Genomic DNA, 24849 nt, shown 5'->3' with positions numbered 1-24849 from the left:
CCGTTTCGCGGCCGTGTCGTTTCCCACCATCGCCAGTGGGTGACTCCCTTGGCACTGCTTATGGTACTCGCTGGCTGGCTGGTGGGACAGAGGCTGGAAAGAAACGGATCATTTTCTTTTCTCGAGTTCTGCATTTAAGGAAAAGAAAATTAAAAACAAAAAAGCTGAAAGGATTAAACCAGTTTCCCTAATAGTACTAAAATTGTTTTCCCTAGAAAGAAACTCTTTAGAATCAAGGCTCTAAAACAATAAACGAAAGAACCGAGAACCATTCCTTACTTGTTTTCAAGGAACGATGTAGCCTGTGGTCATTTATCTTGCTGCACACATCCCAGACAAAGACCCGAGTGTTCGCCGAGGAAGCAGGACCATGGCACAAGGAGCTTGCACTGGGCAGCTGCCAGGCTCGCCGCTGGGCTGGCGTGCGGGATGCACTTGTTTCCATTGGTATTGCTTAGCCCCTCCCTGTTGGACCAGTGGGTAACAAAATGTGAATTAGACTCTTAAAACAAAGTTAGTAAGTCCACAACTTAGCAGACATACAGATGTCTCCACTTATCCTTGCTATTTTTGTAGCAGCTATACAGAAATGCCATAATATTGTTGTCACTACAAGAACAGAAGAACTTTTTAAAGTAGTACTTTTCTACCTTAGGGAAGAGCTGCAATATTTAGCAAATGCTGCAGAGCTGGAAGAATAGCTTCATGGAAATACAGTTTCTCAGTCATTGACTTAAAAACATTTTGCACTATTACGGTTTGGGGAAATAATTCTTTTTTTTTTTTTTTTTTTTGGTGATAGGAAGTTATTTTTCCCTGGACTGCAAGTTTGGGGAAGCTGAACTTAAAGTGGCTGCTGCTTTTGTTCAGCTTTGTTTTTATTTTGAGTTATACTGAGACTATCTTACAATGTCAGCTGTGATAATTGAACTGGATAAGCTTTCTTCAGATGTGATTGAGAGCAGAAAGGATTCCAAGTCAGATTTTAAGGAAGGCAAATTCAGTGAATCGTGTGCCGATTATCACAGTTTTCAACTTCACTGCTCGCATTCTGCACCAGCTGGTAAGCATGCATTTATATAAACTATTTCCTCAAATCTGTGTCTGTTTACTCATGTAACATGTTGCAAGTAAACTGCAAGACCCAATAACAAAAACACAGGATTCGTTGCTGTCACATGCATGCAATATATAAAGTCATTTTTACTTTCGATAAAGGGTAGAACGTATGTCTGTTTAAAAAAAATTCAGCATCTCCTGAACACTCTAGCTCATGGGGTGCTGCTGGAAGAAGAGCCCAGGACATTGCTACCTTTGCTTTACCTGGAAGATGAGCTTTCCGTGGCAGATGACATGGTGTTTGTGTAAGTTAGAGCAGCCTCAGCAGCTGCTCTGGTATTAGGCTTTGCAAGGTGTGTATATAACCTGTGCTCTCGAGCACTGTGGCTTCTCTTCTGCTTTCCTCTGGTATTTTTTTTATCCCATCAGGGCTTGTAAAGAGGGAACTGCATATGCTGTAAGGTTTTGGTTGTTTGTTTTTGGTTTGTTTTGTTTTGTTTTTTTTTTCTTCCATGACTAGTGTGGCTCATTTGTTTTTATTTTGTGACAGGTGTTACATATATCTAGAATAGGTCCCCAAAAATGTCAACTAAATAAGCATCATGAAACTTTAATTTCTCTGAAAATTCATAGTCATGAAAAATACAGAATGTAGCTGCCTTGGATTGTCCAGTATAACCAAGGGGAACCATCTGCAGTTAATCAATGTAATCTCACTTATGCCCTTAAAGCCATCTAAAGTATTGGATGGTCATTCATCTAGGCGCAATACCTTTTATGAATGACTACTCTGATTTCTTGTAGACTACATATGTATTTTGACTTGCACTGCTCCCAATGGATAACTTGATTTTGATTGTGTTTTCACTTGCTTATGACCCTTGGAACAAAGCACAAATGAGAAATGGAGAATATCTGAATGTAAGTGACACTTTATCCCGTGACAGGACAACCAACCTGCAGTGGAAGACTGTAACTTTCACTTGGCTAAAGTAGGTGAATATGTAAATAGAACTTTATTTTTAACACCGTAACAAACTTTTTGAACCTTTTTTTTTTTTACTTAAATTCAGTTCTTACACATTAAAATGGTCAAATGGTTGGGATGTCATGCTATCTATTCTTTTGTAGGAAAATGAGATAGCTTGTACTTTCCCTAACAGAAATTTTCTAATTTTACTTCCTGTAAAGCCTTCACTAACTTTTGTAAAACAGAGTTTTCTCACTTTTGAAAGTTTGTCTTGGAAGTTAGTAGGTTTTTCAAGGTCAGGAATCAGGTGTCTGTCTGTTCCCCTGGGATCCTATAACATAACTTCAAAATTACCTCTCCTACCCCAAAGAAGTGTCACCAGGGAATTTATGCCTGTGCTAGCTGATATACTTTGCTATGTTCCCTAAACATCAGAGTAATCTGTTCTAGCCTACTCAGTTGATCAAGAGTAAAAGGAACTTTTAGCATGAGCAGCATATTGTTTGTGGAACTATAGCATTCGGAGTTCTGCAGGAAAGAGAGATTAAAATATCAAATCTCCTTGTTGGGATTCTTCCATTTGGAAAAATAATTAATTTCTTTTTAAAAGAATTATGTCTTGCAAATATTTGTTGCAAGCACTGTTTGCTACTCCTAAAGCAGGAACGGTCCTAGCAAGCATCTTTGACAAATGTATTGATAGAGTTCGAAGATGAAGACTTAAAGCAAATGCAATCTCATCTTTTGCCTTCTAAAATTTTCCTTAGTATATTTATTTTACTAGTGTTTAAAGTAAGCAAGCCCTTTGTAGTTTCCAGTGGTGCATTGGGTTGGCTGAAGTCTGAATGTAAAACAGTGTAAACAAGTCCTATTTGGCTTCCACATGTCATTTCCTAAAAGGAACTTCTACTTGCTCAGCCATGGCTATTGATAAAAATAAACAGCTTTTGCTTATACTAAAATGATGGACCTTATTTCTTCACGAGTAGACTATTTCCCAACAATGATGTTTCATAGGCAAAATGAAAACTTTGAGCTATGGGAAGTAATTGAAATTTTGCTCTCAGTATTTAGTTTTTTCAGATAGCAATAAGAGTATGAAAATCTTCAATGGAATCAACATCCCACATCAAGGTGCTGCACTGAGGTTTGCCAGTGTTGGCTCCTCTGCCCCACAGGACTCCACCCCTTACAGTTGCAGCCTTGGGAATCTTATCTTTAGGCTTAACGGTTTTTAGATTTCCAATGTTTTTTAAAGAGAATTTTAAGAGGTCTCCTCTAAAGTCATTCAAATCACTAACAAGTGGAAGCATAAGATACATAAGCTATGAAAATATAACTACTCAGTGTGAATCTACAAAAAAGCAGCAACAGAGAAGAACGTGTCCTTTTTCTTCTGTTCAATCTGCTGTCCACATACTTAGTTGTGTTATGAGGTTTCTTTTTCAAAATTTATTATGCTGTGCTTGCACTATGATACTTAGTATATAAAGCAGAGAATTCAATATAGAAAGATTATCACTTAAGAAAAACTTTTCTTCTTGTAGTACAGATGTGTTAATTTTAAACATAACACCTAACAGTGCAAATACAGAAAAGTGAATACACTGACAAAGTGGCGTCCTGAAATAGTCTGATGTTCTTGGAATGGAAAATGGAAACATTGCTGGGACAGAAAAATATTAACCAAATTTTTATTTTGTTCCTGCTTTAACCAAACCCATTGCAATAGGATGTAAATGTTAAATAACTTTCCTACACCTCTCATTAAATGAGAAAGAATGTTGTTATAAATAAGCTTAACATCTCTATGCCACTCCATTTTCAATTCTGATGCAAGAACCAATCCTGAGGCATATTTATTTGGGATCTGCAGATATGTCAGAATATATTGCAGAGAGTAATAACACTAGAATAAGAACAACGGTATTGTTAAATTTACAATACGTATAGAGTACAGACTTTTTCCATGCCAAGCATTATTGAAATCTTTGGGAGTATATCACTTGCAGTGTAATATTGAGACATTGTTTCAAAAGACGAAATCCTGAAACACATGACCAAGCTCAGTTGATGAATGCTCCATGAACAGGTCGATGACCAATGTTGGTCTTCACAGCACTCGGTTACCTGGACTCCAGGTGAAAGCTTGAATGGAGCAGTGACACTTGCAGACACAGCGGATAATGTGGGGTTGATGGGTTTTTAGAGATGCCAAGCTATCTTTAAGAAAATAAAGCTTATTTTGATTTATATGCTACTTATGCTGCAAAGAATAATTTTTAATACAGTATGATAATATGAATGCCAGCGTCATAGCTACAGCAATTTGTCTTCACCAATGGGCGACAGAAGGCTATTCATGATATAGAAATACAAGACCAGATCTCTGTTGTATTTGCCAGGGTATAATTTTGTCCAGGGCCTGGTGTATTTGCAGTTCAGACTTCTCACAGGAAGCAAAGCTAATCTGAATATTCCAGCAGTAAACATTTGTGCAGATTTAAACCTTATTATCCCTGATAGATGCTGTTCTGCTTCATCTCTTATTAGCCTGGAAATGACTGAAAACATTCAACCTACAATAATGGCCTTTATCTCCTAATCTTTGTTTTACAACTATAAGACAAATCATACTCAGAAACATTTCTCCACATAAATTCCCTAATATGTTCCTAGAGATGGTTTTGTCCAAATAATTCTTGATCAATATTAAAGAAAATTCTTAAAAATATATATTGAAAAAGAAGGCATGAGCCATAAGTGAGGTCTTAGTAGCATAACTGGTAGTGGTAGGGTCAGAGTACAGCACTTGAACTCTCCTGAAATGAGACATGCATTAAATCACGTAGATTTGACTCTCTGACTTTTGTAGAATGGTACAAGGCAAGAGAAACATTTTTTTTTTCTGCTTTTTTTGTGGCTCTTTTGATGAGATTTTAGGGGAAGGGATGTGAAAGTTATTTTCCAGAGAATAGTTGCTATGTTTCAGAAGTTATTTTTACTGCTGGTCTATTTATGTATTAGAAATCACTCATATGCTGTATGAGGGTATAAAAGGAACAAAATGAAGTACTAAACTTGTAGCAATTAAAAAGGGTTAAAAAATTAGGGACGTATTCCTGCAAAATTCTTTGATCCACGTGGCACAAACAACACAGGCTAACAGGGTGCTCAGAGAGAGGAAAATGGGAGTTATTGGGCAGAGATAATGTAACGGAGTAAATACTTTCAGGTGTTTAATATTTTGTGCTCAAGACCATCAATGTAATAGGTGTAATATAGAGAGGTAATAACTGTATTTTTACATTTTAGCAGACCTTGAGTGATAGAAGAGCCTTGGGGAGTTAGAAGAGCAGAGGGGGTGGTTTGAGTTTCACCAACATAAAATGAAGTCCCTTTCTAGACATCAGAATGTGTGAGGATTAAGAAGAAAGGATGAGCAAAGCTTGTCCTCATTTGCCACCAGAACAAATATGATGAAAAGGGCAATAATTTAGCAAATTTCCCTACAGCATTCTGCCCCTCTTTTCCTTTCCAAGATGGTTATAAGAGAGGCGGCAGCAGACTGAGCTCTGAGTGCTTGCTGTTATCCCTCTCAGCAACCTGTCTAGACATCTTGCTACATCACCCCCTCCGAGAAACTTTTCACAATGCACATATGAGAGCTTTATGGGAGTGTTGCATCGCAGAGGAATAAAATTATGTACTTTGTGATATCAGATGAAACTAGAATGCAAAGCGGTGGAGCACTGCCTTCAAAAAAGAGCATTTCCTTTCTTGAAATGGAAATATTTAAAAGGAATTTTACTGGGGAGAAAATCCAAAATAATCTACAGCTTTTACTTGAATTTTTTTTTATTGCAAAGCCCTATATGAATATCCCTTAACTGAATATATTTCCATCATTCTTGAAATATCAAAATGCTTCTGCTTACTGAAAATCTGCTAAACCAGTGTTTCGTATTTATAAACTTTAGAAGGTAATTTAATTGCTGAATGGAATTTTCTCTTTATTTAAATTTTGAGAAGTGCTTCGATCATGGTTGCATCACAATGCCCAGGGAATGGAATAAATGAATTGTAGCTTTGTGCATTGTACTACACCACCAATTTGCCTTAATTACTCACACTAGGATTATATAATAAAAACAAGAAGGGGGCAGACGCCATAAAGAGGAAATTATGTCTAATGGTTACAATCCAACTGAAGTCCCTGTGCTCAGGTAAGCTCTGTAGGAAGCTGCAGTGCAATGCAGAATCAGGACTTGAAACACCTACGCTAAAGTAATTTTTTTAAACTGTGTCTTTACTTGAAGTGAACAAACCTAACAAAGTAATCTTTGCACAAAGATTAAGTGCTATTTTTCTATTTTTCTCTTCCATTTTATCTTAAAAGAACAAAAGGTCAAGAAATGCGTTTTTATGTCATTTTAAGAAGCAATTGAGAGACTCCTGTCAGGAAGATCAATATTCAGAAATAATCTTTCTACTTGTTATGTCATGTCAAGTCAACATAGTTGAAAGCCACCAAGAAACATAATTAATTCAGCAGTAGAGCAGCAATATAAGTTATTAGTAGTCTCCTAACCTCAGTGCCGCAGAATGTATTTCATTATTTCTGATGGATAACATTATTTTTAATTCTAACTTTACCTTGGAGGCAGACTTCTCTATGTCCAAATCACCATAAGTAAAATGCTGCCAATTTTGAAAATTAAGTGGGTGTCTTGTGTGGTGATTGCAGGTGGAGGAAAAGGGGGGGAGAAAGAGTGTTTGTTCATACGCGTGTGGAGGCTGGGACTCAAAGTTACGTAGTATGTCTTTAGTCGAGCTGAGAGCTTAGTACTAGCGAGAGTCAGTCTTTTTGCTCTTCAGTCTAAAGCTGTACTACGAGCTACAACTGGAAAATCTTTCTCTTTTTAGTGCTACCCTCTTGTCATAGTTTAACCCCCACTGGCAACTAAGCACCACACAGCCATGCTCACTTCCCCCAGGTGGGATAGATAATTGGAAGAGTGAAAATGAGAAAACTTGTGAGTTGAGATAAAGACAGTTTAATAGGTAAAGCAAAAGCCATGCAAGCAAAGCAAAACAAGGAATTCATTCACTGCTTCCCATTGGCAGGCAGGTGTTCAGCCATTCTCAGGAAAGCAGGGCCCCATCATGTGTAATGGTTACTTGGGAAGACGAAATGCTATAACCCTGAATGTCCTGTCCCCCCTCGCCCCTTCCTTCCTCCTTCCCCCAGCTTTATATGCTGAGCATGACATCATATGGCGTGGGCTATCCCTTGGGTCAGTTGGGGTCAGCTGTCCTGGCCGTGCTCCCTCCCAGCTCCTTGTGCACCCCCAGCCTGCTCGCTGGTGGGGTGGGGTGAGAAGCAGAAAAGGCCTTGGCTCTATGTAAGCACTGCTCAGCAGTAATGAAAATATCTCTGTATTATCAATGCTGTTTTCAGCACAAATCCAAAACACAGCCCCATGCTAGCTACTCTGAAGAAAATTAACTCTATCCCAGCCAAAACCAGCACACCTCTGTAACAAAATTTCATTAATAGTACACAAAATAAGCCTGTAGCTAATGAATAATTCAGAGATTGCAGAGAGGCCTAATGTACTGAGGCATTCACCTCTGCCCCCGGGGGTCATGACTTCCATCCTCAGATGGCTACAATAAATGGAAACTAAGCTGTATATAGAAATTTAATTTTTCCCAGAGGCATTGTTTCTTTTCTGTGCTCTTCCTTCCTCTAAGGAGCTATTTACTTTCAATTCAAGAGTGGGGTAGGTCAACTAACTCTGAGTGAAGACACTCTAATGATTTATAATTGTGGATTTTATTTCCCAAATTCCCTCAGTAGCAATAGATGAAGTATGTCTACACAAAGAATATGTTGCCCTTACAGATATTACTAAAACTTTCCTTGATTTGAAAGGTGAAGTCAATACTTACAAAACAGATCAGTGCAGACTTGATAACAAAGGTCAAAAAATGGGACCAAGAGTCAAGTCTGAACAGCCTTCCTATAGCACAGTATATCTTACACCTGCAAAGCCTGAATACAGCTATGAAACTCTTGTGTTTTAGTTGTTAGAAGAAGTGAGTCTGTATGCTTAAGTCTTTTCTCCTTGAATAACGAGCATAAATTAACAAGCAGGTCTCCAGTATAATATAGGATGCAAGGTGACTCAGTGTGGATGGGGAGGTCACCGAGTTATTTAAGGTTTCTTAAAAATTTAACTCTGGGGATATGTCTCTATATGCATTACAACAACATGTTTTTAAACAAGAAGTCTGAAGGTTGTGAGTGTTATAAATAGAGTGGACTAATGGCCACGTATCGATAACTGTTAGTAAGTAAAGAAGGATGCTCCTCTGGTAATGCAGAATACATTTGTATTCCGTATTTGAAGGCAGACTTTACTATAAGGTCTGATGGCTGTGTCTAGACAGTATACAATGAGGAAACAAATGATGTAATTTAGTATGTGGTCTATAAGTTATTGCTTACAATAGTTTCTTTCTTTTATATTAATGAAACAACCCATATTTGGGTTTCTGTTACACTGTCATGAATGTGTAGAAACTTTAGCAGATTTTCTAGACCTTTGTGATATTTATATGAGTATTGTAATATGACCTAAGTTAATCTGATTTAGAAAAAAAACACCACCACTTCCTGAAAACACAAGTTTAGTAATATTTAGAAGAGACATCATGGGAGAGAGAGAATTATACACAGAGTTATCTGTGCAGGCAGCTGAATGTTATAAATAGAGTTTTGAGTGGTGCTGGAAGAGACAAGTGTGTTTTTCTAAAAGCACATGGTAAGAAAGAATTTGGCTGCCTATTAGTCTCAATCCTAAAATGTGCTGGTTTGCTGGTAAAATAATAAATTGAGATGGTATCTTTAGGTATTATGCATTTATATATGCAAAAGTATTAGTAATTATTTAGATGTTGATCGTCTTTGTGCTCCTGTCTTTGGGGCAGGGGGGCATGGTGAAGTCACTTAGATCCAAACACACCAATCTCTTGAGCCAGGGTAATTATGCTAAACCTCTCTGGCTGTATACATTTTGTAAATAGTATTAGCCTCAGGTTTCTGTTTTAATGCTTTGAACATTTAAGGTGACTATTTCTAAAATACATATGTTCTTTTCTGTATCAAGATGAAATAGCACTTCAAAACAGCATCCTAAATTATATTATGTATCATAAATCTTTTAAGTAGGCTATAGCATTCCTTATTTTGCTGCTGTACGTCTGTTTTGCTCTGTAATGCAGTGTGCTTTATGAAAATTCACATTGTAGTCAGCTACTAATATTAATTATTTCAGAATGTCGCTAACAAGAAAGGTAGTAAAAGGTTCAGTGAATTTCATTTGAAAGAACAGAATGATGTACGTTGAAGATGAACTGTATCAGTCTTACCTGAGTCCTAAAGTGCAAGCTAATTTCTACAAAGAATTTTCTTGTACTCCCTTTAGGAAGGAAATTCTCTCTTACTTTTATCAGCACGGTTTTCTTCTGCTTTAAATACTCTTTTCCTTATTTTTTTTTGTTTTCTCCTATTCTTTTCTTTGCAGGATAAAGAATAACATGTCAATTCATTGTTAGTCATTATGGATACAAAGTTTGCTGGCAGTTATCATACTGTGCATGGCACTGGGTCTGTGAATAAGAGGTTAAAACTGATTTCTGCTTTCCCTACCTAGATATTGAGAAAGGACAAAATATAAGAATTCCATGAAGTCACTAAAATGACTTGAGTCAGTCCATAGTGCAAGCTTTTTCTCATTTCATCTTGGTATATTTTTGCCTTTTACATTTCAAATATTTTGATTTTGACACTCCAAAGCTGCTCCCACGTATTTTTGTATTCACTTTTCAGTTCTGCAAGAAAAGATTATAAAATATTCAAGGGAAACACTCTTGTAGGGGTATTCATTTACTCAATCTTTCCTTCACCCCAACAACATTCTGCAGAACCTGAACAAGGAAGATAATGAACTAAGCGAACCACCAGCAAAATCTCATGTTGCTATGTCATAGGTTTATGCTCCAGATTCCTGCTGTCTGATTTGATTTTGCTAAAGGACGAGACATACAAGGCCTGTAAGGTTTCTCTTCCAGGATCCTCGCTAAGGCAAGCTCCATTAATGCAGCTTTCAAGAGGCAAATATTAACAAATAGAGGATCTTGCCCTGTAGGCCTTGCCAAGCCAAAACGGCTTTTTTTATTCAGTGGCATTTTGGCAGACTGAAGACTAGATTACGGCCAGTCTTTCGGAAAGGCAATTTCTGATGTACATCAATCAAGAAGATAATTATATTCATCTGTGGGTTTCTTAAAACAACTGTCTCGAAAAATGCACGGACTCTGGAAGTTGTCTCTGAGAAAACAAAGGACTGCAGAAAGAGAAGCCTAGTTTTGCTACGACGCTTGAGTTGGCTGCTCATTGTGGCTCTGTGGAACGCCTAGTATGAGGTGCCGATTGTCACCGCTCACTTCTATTGACTAAACTTAATGTTATTTTAGAGAAAAAGCAGTAGTAAAAATAGCAAGTGTAATCTTGGTAGTACTGATATATTTTTTTTCTGTCAAAAAAAAGACAAAAGATTGAGTCATTCAGGATTAAGGAACTCTGTGTATATTTATGTGCCCTTTCTATTTTTGTTTATAAAAACCCAAGGAGAACATAAATCTTCAGAATTCAAGGATGATCAAAACTAAGTTGAATGAAGTTTATTCCAAATGTTGACATCTTATTTTTCTTGAGAGTGACTAGGCCTTGTTCTCTGACTAATTTAACTAAATGATGTAACAAATGCGGGGGGGTTATATCTTTTTTCTTCATTCCTGGAAGAACACCGTTTTGTACATACTTTTCACACAGGAAATACTACTTGCTTGTTCACTTACCTCAGGAAGGAAATAATGAGGGCCGTTCAAAGAAGTACAAATAGGTATCCTGTTTATAGACATTTTATCATCCTCAAAATTCACAAACTTTAATACAATGCATTTTTTCTATGTTTTACCCTTTCTCTTCATAGTATCTGTTACAGTAGACTTATATGTGATAAATATTACTTTTATTTTTAGAAACCTTGTTTCCTAATGTTATAATTTTGATCTTCATATGCTTGCCTTCTGATCTTTGCTTTGCTGGGAAAAGCAAAGCTCAGAAGATTTGGGAACTCTGGCAGGAACTGTTATGCTTTTCTGTCCTTCATAGGACTTATAGGAATTCCCATACAGGATCAGGTCTACCTTGTTTGGTGTCCTATTTCTGGCAGTAATCAGTATCTGCTGTTTCAGAGGAAAGGAGAACAGGAAAGCATCTTGTTGGCCATGTTTCCAGTACCTCCTCAAGGATATCCTACCACTTGATCTGACTAAACAGCACTGAAGTCCTGCAGGAGGTATGGTACTCAGCTTGAGAAAAATCCGTCTTCAGTTTCATGAATGCAGAGTTTAGTCTCTTGAGACAGAAGCTCCCAAACCACTGCTTTTAGCTAGTTCAAAACTGGGGTAAAGTGTGCTTAAATGTGTCTGAAAAAAAAAAGAAAAAAAAAAAATCCTTTAGAACTGATCATCTTACGATTTTCACTGAAAATCCTCATAACTAACATTAGGAATTTGACTCGTAATCTTGTATTCACATTTTGGCACCAACGTTGATTCCTTTTTTCTACATACCTCATATTTTTCAGAGTTTCACAAGGTCTGTTACTCTTATTCTTCTTCACAACCAGAACGTACTCTCCTTTCCCTTTTGATTTACTCAATATAGAGCACTTGAAACAGTCTTCCTCTGTGCTCAAATTCCTAACTTTTTTCCTGACCTTTGCACAAAGGTAACTTTTCTCATCTGTCCATCAAGGTTTTTGATTTGGTTTAATCTCACTTGTGACTTTTCACTTCACATTGCATGTCTATTTTTTATTTTTAGCATCTGTTTTCTCACTCATTCCTTTACATCTCTCACTTTTGGAGTGATAACTTTTTCCAAGTATATCACACACTTTAAAAATCCATCTTCAGTTCTTTTCTTAAAACCAATTGTTTAACTTTCAGGTACTTTCAGTACCTTAATGCTTTGTGACTTTCTCTGCTGGTGCCAATGGCATGATCCTATTGACGTTAATTATTTTCATTTCTTTCATGCTTTCCTTTCCTATCTTAATTTTCTTTCAAAAAAAAAAAAAAGAAACCGTTATTCTCTCCTTTTTTTAAAAGTCTACAAAATTGTATTTTTAATATATACTTTCTGTGAAGAAGAGAACTAAAATAAGGAGGGGAGTTTGAAGTTGATAGTTTGAAGTTGATATTTCTAGGCATTTTTTGCAAGTGCAGTTGACAAAACTGCACAAGATCTGATAAGATGTACGCCATCTATGTAAATGTGAATGTCTCCAGTAATAAGGAATTTTCTCTGCTATTATTTAGGCAATTTTTTGAAAAGTGAGGTATGAAGAGATTGAGGAGCCTCAATTAAAGAAAAAAAGAATCAAACACTAAAGCTCCTTCTCATTTTGCACAGCTATGAGTCCACTTAGCATTTCTGGAAAAATAGGTCCTGACTGATGTGCCCAAGACCATGAAGGAGCTGGTGAGCCATAAACTCTATAGAGCTGCCTGTGGGTTTTTAAAAGTAATAAATAAATAGTGAATATATTTTTTTGAAATTTTCCCAATTATGTTATTAATTTGGCATGCCTCATAAAGCTTACTGGATGTACTTCAGCAATAATAAAATATAACACTTTCTACTTCTAGACAGGAAAGATATTTTTAAGGTATCAGTAATCTCTTTTCATAAAATGGCAAAAACGTACATGGAATCAGGATATGCTCTGTTAAATCCAAAGAGAAGGCCAGTATTGCAGTTTGAGTGCCATTTTGATGTCCAAGCGATAAGCGTATTATCCTTTATCTTTCCAATTTTAAAAGTAAGCACAGTAAGGGCAAAGTTTTCTGCTGCTGTAAAGCTGAGAACAGCCATTCATTCACAGAATTACACCTGTTTGCTTCAGCTGGGGGATTTACCTCAAACTTGTAATGCAGACATACGTCATTTTTAATCCTGTAGTATATCACCACAGGGAGGTTCAACTGTGAGCATAAAAATTGTCATCTGAATCATACTGAAACTCTTGTGAGAAGTCATTTGGAGGAAGTGAGGACATGTACAGACAATTCCATTGTTTTTCCTTCATTAGAGAAAGCTTTTGGTGCAATGAATTGGTCATTTACTCATATTGCTATATTTTAAGAATTAATCTCTCTGTTAAAAAAAATCCTAAAGTAACTTTAGCTATTGTGAAGGAACAGTTTAAATGAGTTTCAAAGAAAGATTTTTACTTTATGGGTTTTTTTAATAGAAATGCAAATTGATTTGTTTGGAGTAATGCTTGCAGATAGCTCTGCAGAAATTAATTTGTAACTAACGGCTTGGAGTGAAAAAACGTTTTAGCTGTTTCTCCTGAAAAGATGAGGGAGAGAACCAAGGAATCTCTTGGATGTGCCAAGCTCGTGGCAATGTGCTTTTTGAAGCATTTTATGTGGTGATTTGAGATCTTGTTAAAACCTGGAACAACTCACAGTGCATATATACATATGTTGACTTCTTCGAGAACAGATTGGGAAGGCCGACCACTTGGCGCTGTCAGCACTCTTTTGTTCGCTGCCGCGCGTGCCATGTGCGAGTGAAACAAAGGTGTGGGTGCAATCCAGGCTTGGATTTGTAACGGCAAGTGAGACATAATCACATGCCCGAATGTTCCCTCTCGCCTTTTTGAGAAGATATTTAAAAATAAGGGATATAAAAACCAGATGAACGTTACAAATATGAAGCTACCACACGTTCCAAGTTGGCTTGTTAGCTTTGTTCAAACTGTCCTCCAAAAATAGTTCTGATGATAATGCCACAAGTTTAAAGATGCCATGGGGCTATTTCTCTCTGCTGCTGTGCAGGGCAGCAGGGCAAAAGTTTTCTCTTATTCATCTTTTTTTCTAAAGTAGGAGAAATAGCCCTAAATATGCTGTTCGAACACAGGAAAGAACACACCATCTTGTTAGCTAATTAGTAAAGGTTATGCAGGCTTGTTCTGCTACACCAGCTTTTATTAGTAAGCACTGGGATTTTTCATAACAAGTTAGACCAGCTACTTGCCGTCAGACTACCCAAGCAGAGCCTTGACCAGAAGTTTGCTTTCATTACAGGTACGATTAATATTAGGAAATGTGATCCCAGTAATGTTTAAAAACTTGAAATAACTGTCATGAACCTGATACGAGGCTGCAAAGTTTTTAAGTATTTTCCATCCAACAGTATATTTTTCCATACAAAGCAACTATCAACAAGCCAACTCCTTTCCTCTATTCTCTAACAAATCTCCCAGTGTCCAAATCAGCTCCAAATGTGCTTTCATTCCTCACACTGAAGGTGATGATCAGATGTGAACAAAAGCTACTGCGCGGAGCTCTCTTAAGAAATCCAAACAGGTTTTGGAAGAACTGTTTACAACAAAACAGGGGTTTGAGTGTTCAGAGTCAAGCTGATAATTTTTTTCCCCAAAGCGGAATCCTACTATTGTCTCATATTTTCCTCTTGCCATTACAGTATGAATTACATTTTGACATGTTTCATAACTTCAAAAAAATTCTCCAAAGGACCGAAACTCCAAGCAGGAGTATAAATAACTCCTATTGATATTTGCATGTCATGGGAGAAGATTTGGCTCCTGAAATTGCTGTTTTGTAAGTAGTCATCTTGGGCAGCACATTGCTAACACCACAGAGTAGTACCCCGTGCTGTCTAAAGCTCTTGCACTTTTCTTTGGCGCTGTGTTGTGTATCTAAATTTTCCTATGAAAGGGATACTGAGCAGCCTGACTGCACAAAGTTCTTTGTTTCCCCTCTCTGCACTGGCACGCACCAACACTGGCTCGGAGGCTGCTTGTTTAAGAAAGCCAGGGCCTCGATCTGTATTCCTCAGTGCCAGCCTTGGGTAGCTGCAGCACCACATGGGGGTAAAACGTAAGTTGAAACTGTAGTCCTATTGACTCGAACGTCAGTTAATGCTCAAAACATTCTTCAGTAGATAGTAGTTGCACAGCATTGGTATACTACAAATACACCACACCTTGAATTTAAAGTTCCTTTGTTGATTATTCGTTCCTGAAACTTTAATTCCAATAAAAAATGACAGTCAAACCTTATGCGGAGTCACACAACAAGGAATTATCGGAACTTAGTCTTTAAATATGGGTAGTTGCGCAAGATGTCAAAGAGATTAAATTATCAAGAAATTCTGAAGGTGAATTTTAACTTGGCCGTGTTCTTGCAGCATATGCTTAGGCTAAAGTCTGATATCAGTGTTTTGAGGTGTGTAGCTAAAATTAAACGTCACAAGGTGTAGCAAGAAGAACTGTAAGCTTAGGCATCTCAAGAAGTTTGTCCACTTCTTTCATGGAAGTTTTGTTGTATGAAAACAAACAGTGAAAATTACATCCTTTAATGACAGAATATGGACATTTCCTGATTAAAGCTTTTCTTTTTTTTTTTCTTTTTTTTCCAAAAGTATAAAAAAACCCCCTCTGTTAGAAAACCAGTAGTTAATGGGTTTTCAGGGAAGAGAACGGGTTAACAATCACAGTTAACAAGGACTTTCACCAGCAGTGTGTTAATCGAATTTTTGTGGTTCTTGACACTTTTTTCATTATATAAATGCCTTTGCAATTCTAGCCTAGAAAAAGGATGAGGATTTGCAAAATACCTTTTAAGACAATGGCATTTTTTAATTATTTTACCAGCCTTTTGCAGATTGAACATACAATTGTAGCTTTTACTTAAATAAGAAACCTCGATATAAATCACTTCTGTGATGTACATGTTGCATTTCAGAACTTATCTTAAATGTTATCAGATTCAATGACACTTTTACAGCGAGTAATGTGGGCTTTGGATTTTTTGTCTTTGCATCTGCGTTAATGAGGAGTGTTTCCTAGTATCACAGTATCAGGATCCTGAATGTGCAGGAACTATGTGGTAATGCTGCAGTATATCTTAGCAAATCTTTGAAAAAAAACTTAGAAATTCAATAATATAGCAAAACAAAGGTCTTTCTGCTCCACAGAGTTCACTCAGATGGCATTTACCACAGAAATTGGACACTGCATACAAAGAACAGAATTAGTGACTAAGATGTGACACGGTATTTCTTCACTCTGCTACTTCTGGACTGTTTAATACATTTATTTATCTTGGGCACAAGTTAGTATTTATAAGGAAAATCATCAGACTTGAGTGTTGATGTAAGAGTATCAACCAATTAAACCTTAAAAGGTATTTTTAAAATCATATTCATTTGGGAAAGCTATTTTTCATAGTACCTGGTTTGACACATAGCATAGTTATTTACACAATGTGTGTTAAAAACTACTACATTAGAAGGTTATGCCCTTCTATACCTAACTTTGCTTTTGAAGAACACTGGAGAACCAGCTGTAATATGTAGAAGCTGACAACTTGGTCTGGAGTTGGCTTAGCTAAAAAATAGGTGAAATTGGAGGATTTATTACTTCTGCAACCATATTCTGAAATGACTAGGGCTCTGTGTGAGCACAGCTTTCCTTTTACATAGTGCACTGAATCAAGGCTGCTGTGATAGTACTGTTATTTCTATATTCTCACATTACTTAGAAACCATTGGTAGATGTGACTGTAGCTTTTTTTAATGATGATTAAATTTGATACAGCATTCAAATAAGAGAGCTTCCACAGAAACTGGGAGACTTTGTGCCAACTTAGGCTAGGAAACAACTGGACCTTAAGTTTGGAGTTCCTTGTTTACTCTTCAACCTTTCCCGTTTGGCCTCTTTCGTGCTGTTTCTGGGTTACTGATAAGCTCTACATTTGTTACTATTTTCACATACATAACAGGAAGAACATGATTGTGGAGGCATTGCATTCAGTTTGCAATCCTTTCTCAACATTTGAAATGCTGAAATTCCCTTTATTTTATGTTGATGTCTTCAAGGTTTGCTGCTTTACCTGTAGGCACCGAGGTATCACAAGTTGGTTTCTTGCTGCGTGTCCTCTGGCATGATTTTACTTCCTAAAATCAGACAGGCAGAGTAATTGGTAGTGTTTGGGATGGTGTACAAAGCCAGTATTGTTTGCACAATTCCTACTAATCAAATTATCAGAAGTGACTGGTATTGAGACTAGGGTTTCCAGTATTATCTTAACATGGAAATAGTGGTCTTACAGTTGCACTATAGATGAAGTTACAAAGGTGGTCTCTGTATTGTTAAAAATAAGACTCAGATTAACTTTTTCTTTCATTCTTTCCTTCTTTCTTTTCTTTTTTCTTACCAAACTCTGGCAAAATTACTCAGGCAGAATGCAGAATTTTCCCCTGGCTGAATCTGGTAGCTCAGCGTGGACTTTTTAGGACAAAAGCCGGAGTGGTGAGAAAGCTACTGTCTATTGATGGCAAGGAAGCACATCTTCAACACTGAAAACATGAATCCACAGTCTCCATAAAGAAATGAGCCTGTGATGTGTATGTCACTGATAGGCTCTGGAATCGATCATTAGAAATAAATCAGCACTGTGTCACTTAGCTAATGAAATATATTGCCATAAATTCCTCTTCTGTTTTTTAGATGCTGGAAGTCCTCTTTGATTTAGTTTACCAGAAATGACTGTGCTAATATGGTGGTTCTGAGACATTCAGTCTCTGTTCTTATCACGCAGTGCTTCTGCAGAACATAAAAATGATCAATGTAGGTACAACTTCATGGCTAATTTCTTTTCATCTTGCATATTCCTCTATCAATAAACTTTCTGACTCCCTTTCTACTTAATTAACATGATGGAAGATTTGTACCTTGAAATATGAAAATACAGATCAATAAGTACTGGGTAAAATGTGCTTTGCTTGTTTTTATTTCTGTGTTTGCGGTATCATTGATTCATTTCTTTGTATGAAAAGAGTGTTGTTACAAGAAACAAAAGCTTGGCCCTTGCTTCCTTGAAATCTTGGAACAGTGAGTTTCATACTCAGCTTATCTGTAATACAAACATTTTCCAGCAGGCCAAGTTTGGACTAGCTAGCTATGCAATGTCCAAGCCAAGCAGAGTCTAAGAGGGAGAAATGAAACTGGTGTCCTTGCTCAGAGAGAGAGAGACTACAGATTTTTGTATTAAGTGGCGCATTAGTGGTCCCAGCTGTTTGGAGTGGAGTGGTCCCAGGCTTCTTTGGAGTCCTGTGGTTTCCTTACCTTTATTAAAGGATAAAGGGCTAATTCTACCTTAGGGGTTTTTTCTTTTTTTTTTTTTTTTTTTTTTTTTTTTTCTTCTCCCCTGCCTTAAACTTAGCCTAGAGAAACCTGGGGAAGCTGCCTCCACCAAATGGATGCAGTAACTTAAAGCTGCTTTTTTAATGTTTTCTCCTATTAATATTATTCTCATCCTTAGTGTTGATATTCCAACTCTTCTGTTGTGATTCTCACCCTCCTTAGAGAGAATTTGAAATAGATAACTGGCCTGACATGCCCTTTTTAACATGAAGAATGAAAAGAAATACTCATTCTTCCAAGGGTAAATTTATTTTCTAGCAAAAATTACTGTTGGATCAATTCTAAATCTGGAGTTGCATATAATCTTTGTATATCATTGTCAATAAGAGACAAGTTCTCTAAAGATATACAAATATGATTTGTTTACTCCTTTGTTTTGAACTTATTTAATCTGCGTGACCCACAACAATCATCCATTAGGCTGATATTAATTTTCAGCCTAAATTATAGTGGCTTGAAATGTATAACTGATTCAAAATGTAACTGTTCTGCTGTTTTGGGAGGTAAGGCAATAAGGTAGACCCACCTCTTCTAATGTGCCTTTTCTCTGTCCCACATTGCTTTTTTGTGTTCTGCCTCCACAATCATCAATGTCGTCCTGAAGCCAGAGAAAAATAACGAGAAGGCTTCTTCACAGATTTCAGGAGCAGAGTTTTTATAGGGTGATGCCACAAATGTGTTTGGTCATGACTTGATAGTTAGGCATCTCCTGGAACAGTGCTGAAGGACCAACCTAGGAGTACACCAGAGGTGTGGTACTGAAATTCATGCTTAGTAATCACTGGCCCACGTTAATTTCTGAATCATGCAAGGGATTTGCTTGGGAGTACTGTGTCGGCCATTCAGCGTGCCAGAGACTGTTCTAACAACTTACTATGTTCCACGTTGTTAACAACATCATAGCAAAGACCATCACAGGCTTCTGCCCACAATTGTTTAATTTGATGGTAGAGACATGGCCTCAGAACCTCGGCATGTTCAAGAAAGTATGCTCATTCAGCTAAAATGCCATTGACAAGTATTCTTTCTTGTTGAGTTCCTAGTCTAGAAACGATAGAGAAAGCAATTACAGCAACTGGGTTTTGAACTCTGAAAGGTTGCTAATGAAACTTTGCATGTTTTCTCTCATGTGTTAAACACCCATTTTTTACCACCTAATAGTTTGCAGGGGGAGGGAGGAGGTATTTTTTTTAAGGTAATAACTACTTTTCATAAGATACACATACTTACGGTTTATCTACTGCATTTATGACAAAACAACAAGACCTTGGAGAAACAGATCTTGAAACTGTACTTTTCATGCCAGATCTGTTCCCCCAGAAATTGCCAGATGGGATTGCTTCCTGGAGGATTAACTGCTTCTTCCTCTTCCCCGTCCTCTTAAGCCAAGTGCTTAAAAAGTCCAGGAAGTTTGACTGCTAAACCCCAATTCTTACTGAGTAATGTTATGTTTGTCTTATACTAAAGTCTTGCTTAGGCATGGTTCCATAGCATCTGGGTAAGGTTAGCCTTTTCATTTCCAGGATTTTGGATCTAATGTTTGTGTTAATACATTCCTGCTTCACAATGGGTCAGATACCAGAGGGATTGAGTTAGAACTTTTGTTCAAATAATCTTTTTCAGATTAAAGTGGATTTGCTTGTTTTCTCACTACTGTCCCAGTCTTTGTTTAAAGGGATCTGAGAGTTCCCACTCCACAAACTGATAGACTTGCTTGTTTAAGTTGAAGGTAGAATCTGTTGAAGGGTAAAAATGTAAACCCACTAGTTCAATGGGGATTGAATATTTAAGTGTTTTGTTTATTCCACTTGTGCTCATTTTAGGGACCTGAATAACTTGAGTTAATCTCACTCTTGTGGTTAAAGATGTAGTTGCACTATTAATTGTTTCAGGTAAAGCACAGGGTGGCTCTATACTGTTTATTTGTTCTGTTAGCTGCTTATCTGCACGTTCTTCCTCTGCACTATAGCTGAAAATTAATCATCATGTTTGTGATCTGAATGTGGACATGAGCAGTTACCACTGCTCTGCACTACACTGTTTTCTCAATGTTTCTCATATTGATTTTTTTCTTAACGCCAAAAAGTTTCAAAAAAACCATCCCCGATTTCTGCCTCTAGCTCTTGATTTGAGCAGGAAATCGGAATAATTTCTTTTTGAAAACTTGAAGATTAATGTTTTGGAGAAAGATTTATTTTTATCATTTAAATGCTCTGCAGAAGGATTTTTCTTGTTTCTTTGGTTTGTGTGGAGCGACTTTTGTTTGATTTTGAAACTATGTAATTATTTGATAGTATGAATATTAGCCTAAGTAGTCTCAGGTGTCTGGTGCATAGAAATTATTTGTTTTTACAGTCTTAAACTTGGCTTATTTCCTTCTTTAAAAGTCAGCTTTTGGCTTGATTTAAAATGATTGCACACTACTTTCATGCAAGTTCGAGTCTTCTGGTAAAATTACCTATAAAGATGAAAGCATACTATGAAGTAGCTTATGTCTACTTGAAGTGGGTCCCCAGTTGGTAAATCCCCAAATCCCTCCCCCTCAAAAAAAAAGTCTAAATAGATTTCGTAAGCCTTAACCTTTTCTGAATCAGTCCTTTTTAAAGATATTAATACATTTCATTGGCCATAATTAATCAACAAATTAAAATGGCTATCCTAAGTTAATATGTTCATTATATTGGGATAGTTTTTTCATTAGTTCTGCCCATCTTCACCCATCTTTGGTGTTGGTATATTTTGATCAGACAACACAAGGAAGATTGGACAAAATTTATGCACTTACGTTATCAAACAGACTAGATATATAAACTCATAGTTCATAGCTTCATAGTAGTATTCAATATGTTTCATTTGATTGAGTTGATATAAATTAATCCTGACAAAATAATAAGTTGTAGCGTACTCTGGTCTTAAAAAAGAAAATCGGACAAGTAAATCCTATAAGAACATTTTCTTGTCATTTGGATATAGGAAGAAATGTCTGAAATCATGTTAAAGAATTCAGTAAAGATGGCAATTGTTATTATGGAAATTTTAACTGCTTGGATATAGAATAGGGAATAAATACTGCTAATTATGTGAGGATTGATTAATTGTAAACATTATATCGAATAGATTATTTTTTTTTTCCGCCACTGACTGACACATCAAAACGAGCACTAGGGTAAGTAAAAAACACAATCAAGAAGAATAGGCAATAAAAACAAACCTGTGGAGGAGGGAGCTTATTTCTATCACAATAATATGAAACACACATATGATATGAAGGTATAGGAACAAGAATTTTTTTATTAATTCATCACTTTGAGAATAGGTATCAAAATGTATATATATTTGAGGAAGACTTCCAAAGAGAATCAAATACAAAATACTGCAAAATGCAAACAAATTATCTGTTACAAATATTATACAAAATTTTGGAGTAAATCTTGATAAACAGAAAACTGAGGGCTTAGAGGTAGATGAAGAATTAAATGCAAAGCATGGTTTCAGAAAAGTACATTGTATCAGGCGGAACTCTTAACTTCTGCTGTTTAAAACAAATTTCTTGGTTTTAATTAAAACACAGTGTGAACCAACCTCGGAAATTAGTACTTAAATGAGACAGGCAATCCCATTTAGTAGAAGACTTGTAAACATTAAGATATGGTTAGAAAGAATGAATGTTGCCAAAATGGTATGTACTGTTGCAGGTATACATTATGGCATACTTTCCGTTGAACTTAAGCAACCTGCAGAAAAGTAATGAAGAAGCCTCACATTTAGGCTTGCCAATGTTTGGAAAACAAGAAAAAAGGGACTGTTTACTTTTTCTTTATTTTTTTAAAGTGCTCCAAAAAAATCCAAAGTACTTCTTAATGTGAAAAGGTTTTAATGAATTTTTTCTCTAAGAAGGAAAATTACACATTTTCTATAAAATTTTAAATAATAAAAGAGGAAGATGGGAAGCCTGTTAGTAAATGGAAAGGCTTTTATTGAATCTATGTAGTACAGCTACTTCACAGAGCAAAAACCCTCAGTTCTTCTCTCTCACATATTTGTATTCCCAACTGAAATGAATGAGTACAAATACAACCACTTTGACAGCACTTCATTTTATTATTTTTTATCATACATTAGTCCTGTTCCCAGGCTAATGTGTTTATTTGAAGCATGTATGTCTGTTCTTGACTGTGCTATTGCCTCCAGATATATATGACTATACTCTGTGAGTGGCTAGTGACAGTCCCTGTATTAAGGAAAACACATTCTATAATGTGTTTTGTCTAGCTTACTATCAGTGGATCTTGATCATTGGTCCCTGGACGCCCTTATCATGGCCCATAAAAACATTACTGGCAAAGACAAATAAAGTGGTGCCAAGAATTAAGATGCTGGAGGGACACTGGTCCAAGAAGTGCTGGTTCAAATATGAATATACTTGATCATATATATTTGACTGTATAATTAACGTAAATTTTTCATCGACTTCGATTTGGCCTGCAGCTCTTTAAGTCGCAGAGACATCCTTCTCACAGAGAATTTTTCTGGCTCCCTATTGATGCCAGAGAGCAATAATTTTCACTGCAGGATCTCCATCAGCCTTGACTGTGTTGTATTAATCAATTTCATTTATAGTATTAGATATTAAGTATTGGCTAAAATCTGATTTTAGTCAAGTTTTAACAGTTTTGTGTCTAATGGTGCTAAATGGTGGCTTCCAGCATTTTGATATGCACAAATGAGAACTGAAGAGGAGGGCAGTCTTTCCTTTTGTGGTGATAAACCCATACTAGTTTTGAAAACTTGAATATTCTTCCTGTGGCAACTTGGAATAAAATGTACGAGCCATTTGTCTGGAGGAGAGAAAAAAACACAACAACAACAACAACAACAAGACAAAAACACTCCAGCTCTTTCTTAGAGGAGATTTTTCTATCTTTTGTTTTGAAGGTGAAACAGAACAAAACTACAATGATAGTTTTTGGCAGAAAAGGTTGCCCTACTGCATCCAAAGAAGGGCAACGAAGCTGGTGAAGTGTCTGGAGCACAAGTCTTATGAAGAGCAGCTGAGGGAACTGGGGTTGTTTAGTCTGGAGCAAGGAGGCTCAGGAAAGAACTTATTGGTCTCTACAGCTACCTGAAAGGAGGTTGTAGGCAGGTGGGGATCGGTCTCTCTTCCCAGGTAACAAGTGATAGGACAAGAGGAAATGACCTCAAGTTGCACCAGGGGAGGTTAAGGTTGGAAATTAGGGAGAAAGTTCTTCACCGAAAGGGTGGTCATGCATTGGAACAGGCTGCCCAGGGAGGTGCTTAAGTCTCCATCCCTGGAGGTGTTTAAAAGACGGATAGACGTGGTGCTTATGGACGTGGTTTACTGGGGGGCTTGGAAGTGTTAGGTTAACGGTTGGACTTGATGATCTTAAGGGTCTTTCCAACCTAAATGATTCTATGATTTATTAACATGTTCCATGTTGATAGTTTTTGTTTTCCAGTAAGACTTCTGAGAGAAAGTCAGAATATGGTTATATATTTAAGTCCCATCTAAATGGACCTTTCTTCACAACACAATAGGATTTTTTTTTTTTTCTTATGGTTAAAAAATTATGTAGTTCTAGACTTACCCATTGTGGTGGTTTTTTGTAAGTGATTGGCTTTCTTTTGTGTAGCCCACGTTTGTCTGTGTGCTACAGTTCTGGTATTCCTTGACTAATCAGCAGATTAAGCCAGCATTAAACTGAACTGTGGTTGATTAGCACATGGCACTTTTGCAGAAAATGGTCTCTCATCTGTAGTGCTCTGCTTGGCTCAAGTTTGTCTGGGATCAAACAGTTAGGTTTCTAACAAGGACAAGAGAATGCTTTATCAAGTCATTTCTGTAATGCAAATTGGTTTCCCGGTTCACGTAAATTGATTTTAAAATGTTATCTTTTATCTTCCAAAATGCCATCTTAGTGACAAGTATGGTATTTTAGGATGCCTGTGCATCAAGATGACTCAGTTTTATTGTTCAGAACAAGTTTCAATTTTAAAACCTGGCCTTTATTATATTTTGTAAAGTATTTTCACGTTATTTTTCTGCACTGTACAGTTCTGCAACATTTAATATTCCATTGTGATATGGAAGTAAATTTCATTCATTGTTTCTTTAGCAGCAACCTTTCTCAGCAGAGGGATTTCAAAGCTATAATTTTATGAATATCTTTGCAACTAAATTATATTTGATACAAGTAATTCTCATGAAGGATATTTTCAAAATTTTAAAAGGTATTTGAAAACTTTTTGTTGTGCAGGACTAATTTTCTTGATTGAAATCTAGATTTTCTTTGGAAATATTTTGGTGTTAGAAAAGCATTTTTCACTATCTTTAATAGCACAAACTTAAGTTTGTTTTTGTTTTTGTTTTTTTTTTATTCCAGTGAGGCACAAGGCAGTTAGTGAGTATTCTTTTGAACCTGT

General features: G+C 36.6%; 1 protein-coding gene across 2 annotated transcripts in view; it reads left to right on the top strand.

Annotated features, from left to right (window-relative positions):
- Positions 1-820: 820 nt before the first annotated feature.
- Positions 821-24849, top strand: part of ANO3 (anoctamin 3) — a gene marked incomplete at both ends in the record, with an annotated part of 222175 nt that continues 198146 nt past the window's right edge. For both annotated transcript variants that reach the window (XM_082316697.1, XM_082316696.1), the window contains one exon: positions 821-1063. In XM_082316697.1, the coding sequence (XP_082172823.1) occupies positions 910-1063 (154 nt within the window). The remainder of the gene's footprint in view (positions 1064-24849) is intronic.

This window comes from Platalea leucorodia, assembly GCF_965183815.1.
Source record: "Platalea leucorodia genome assembly, chromosome: 7".
In the NCBI taxonomy this organism is placed as follows: domain Eukaryota; kingdom Metazoa; phylum Chordata; class Aves; order Pelecaniformes; family Threskiornithidae; genus Platalea; species Platalea leucorodia.
This window is presented reverse-complemented; position numbering and strand designations above follow the sequence as displayed.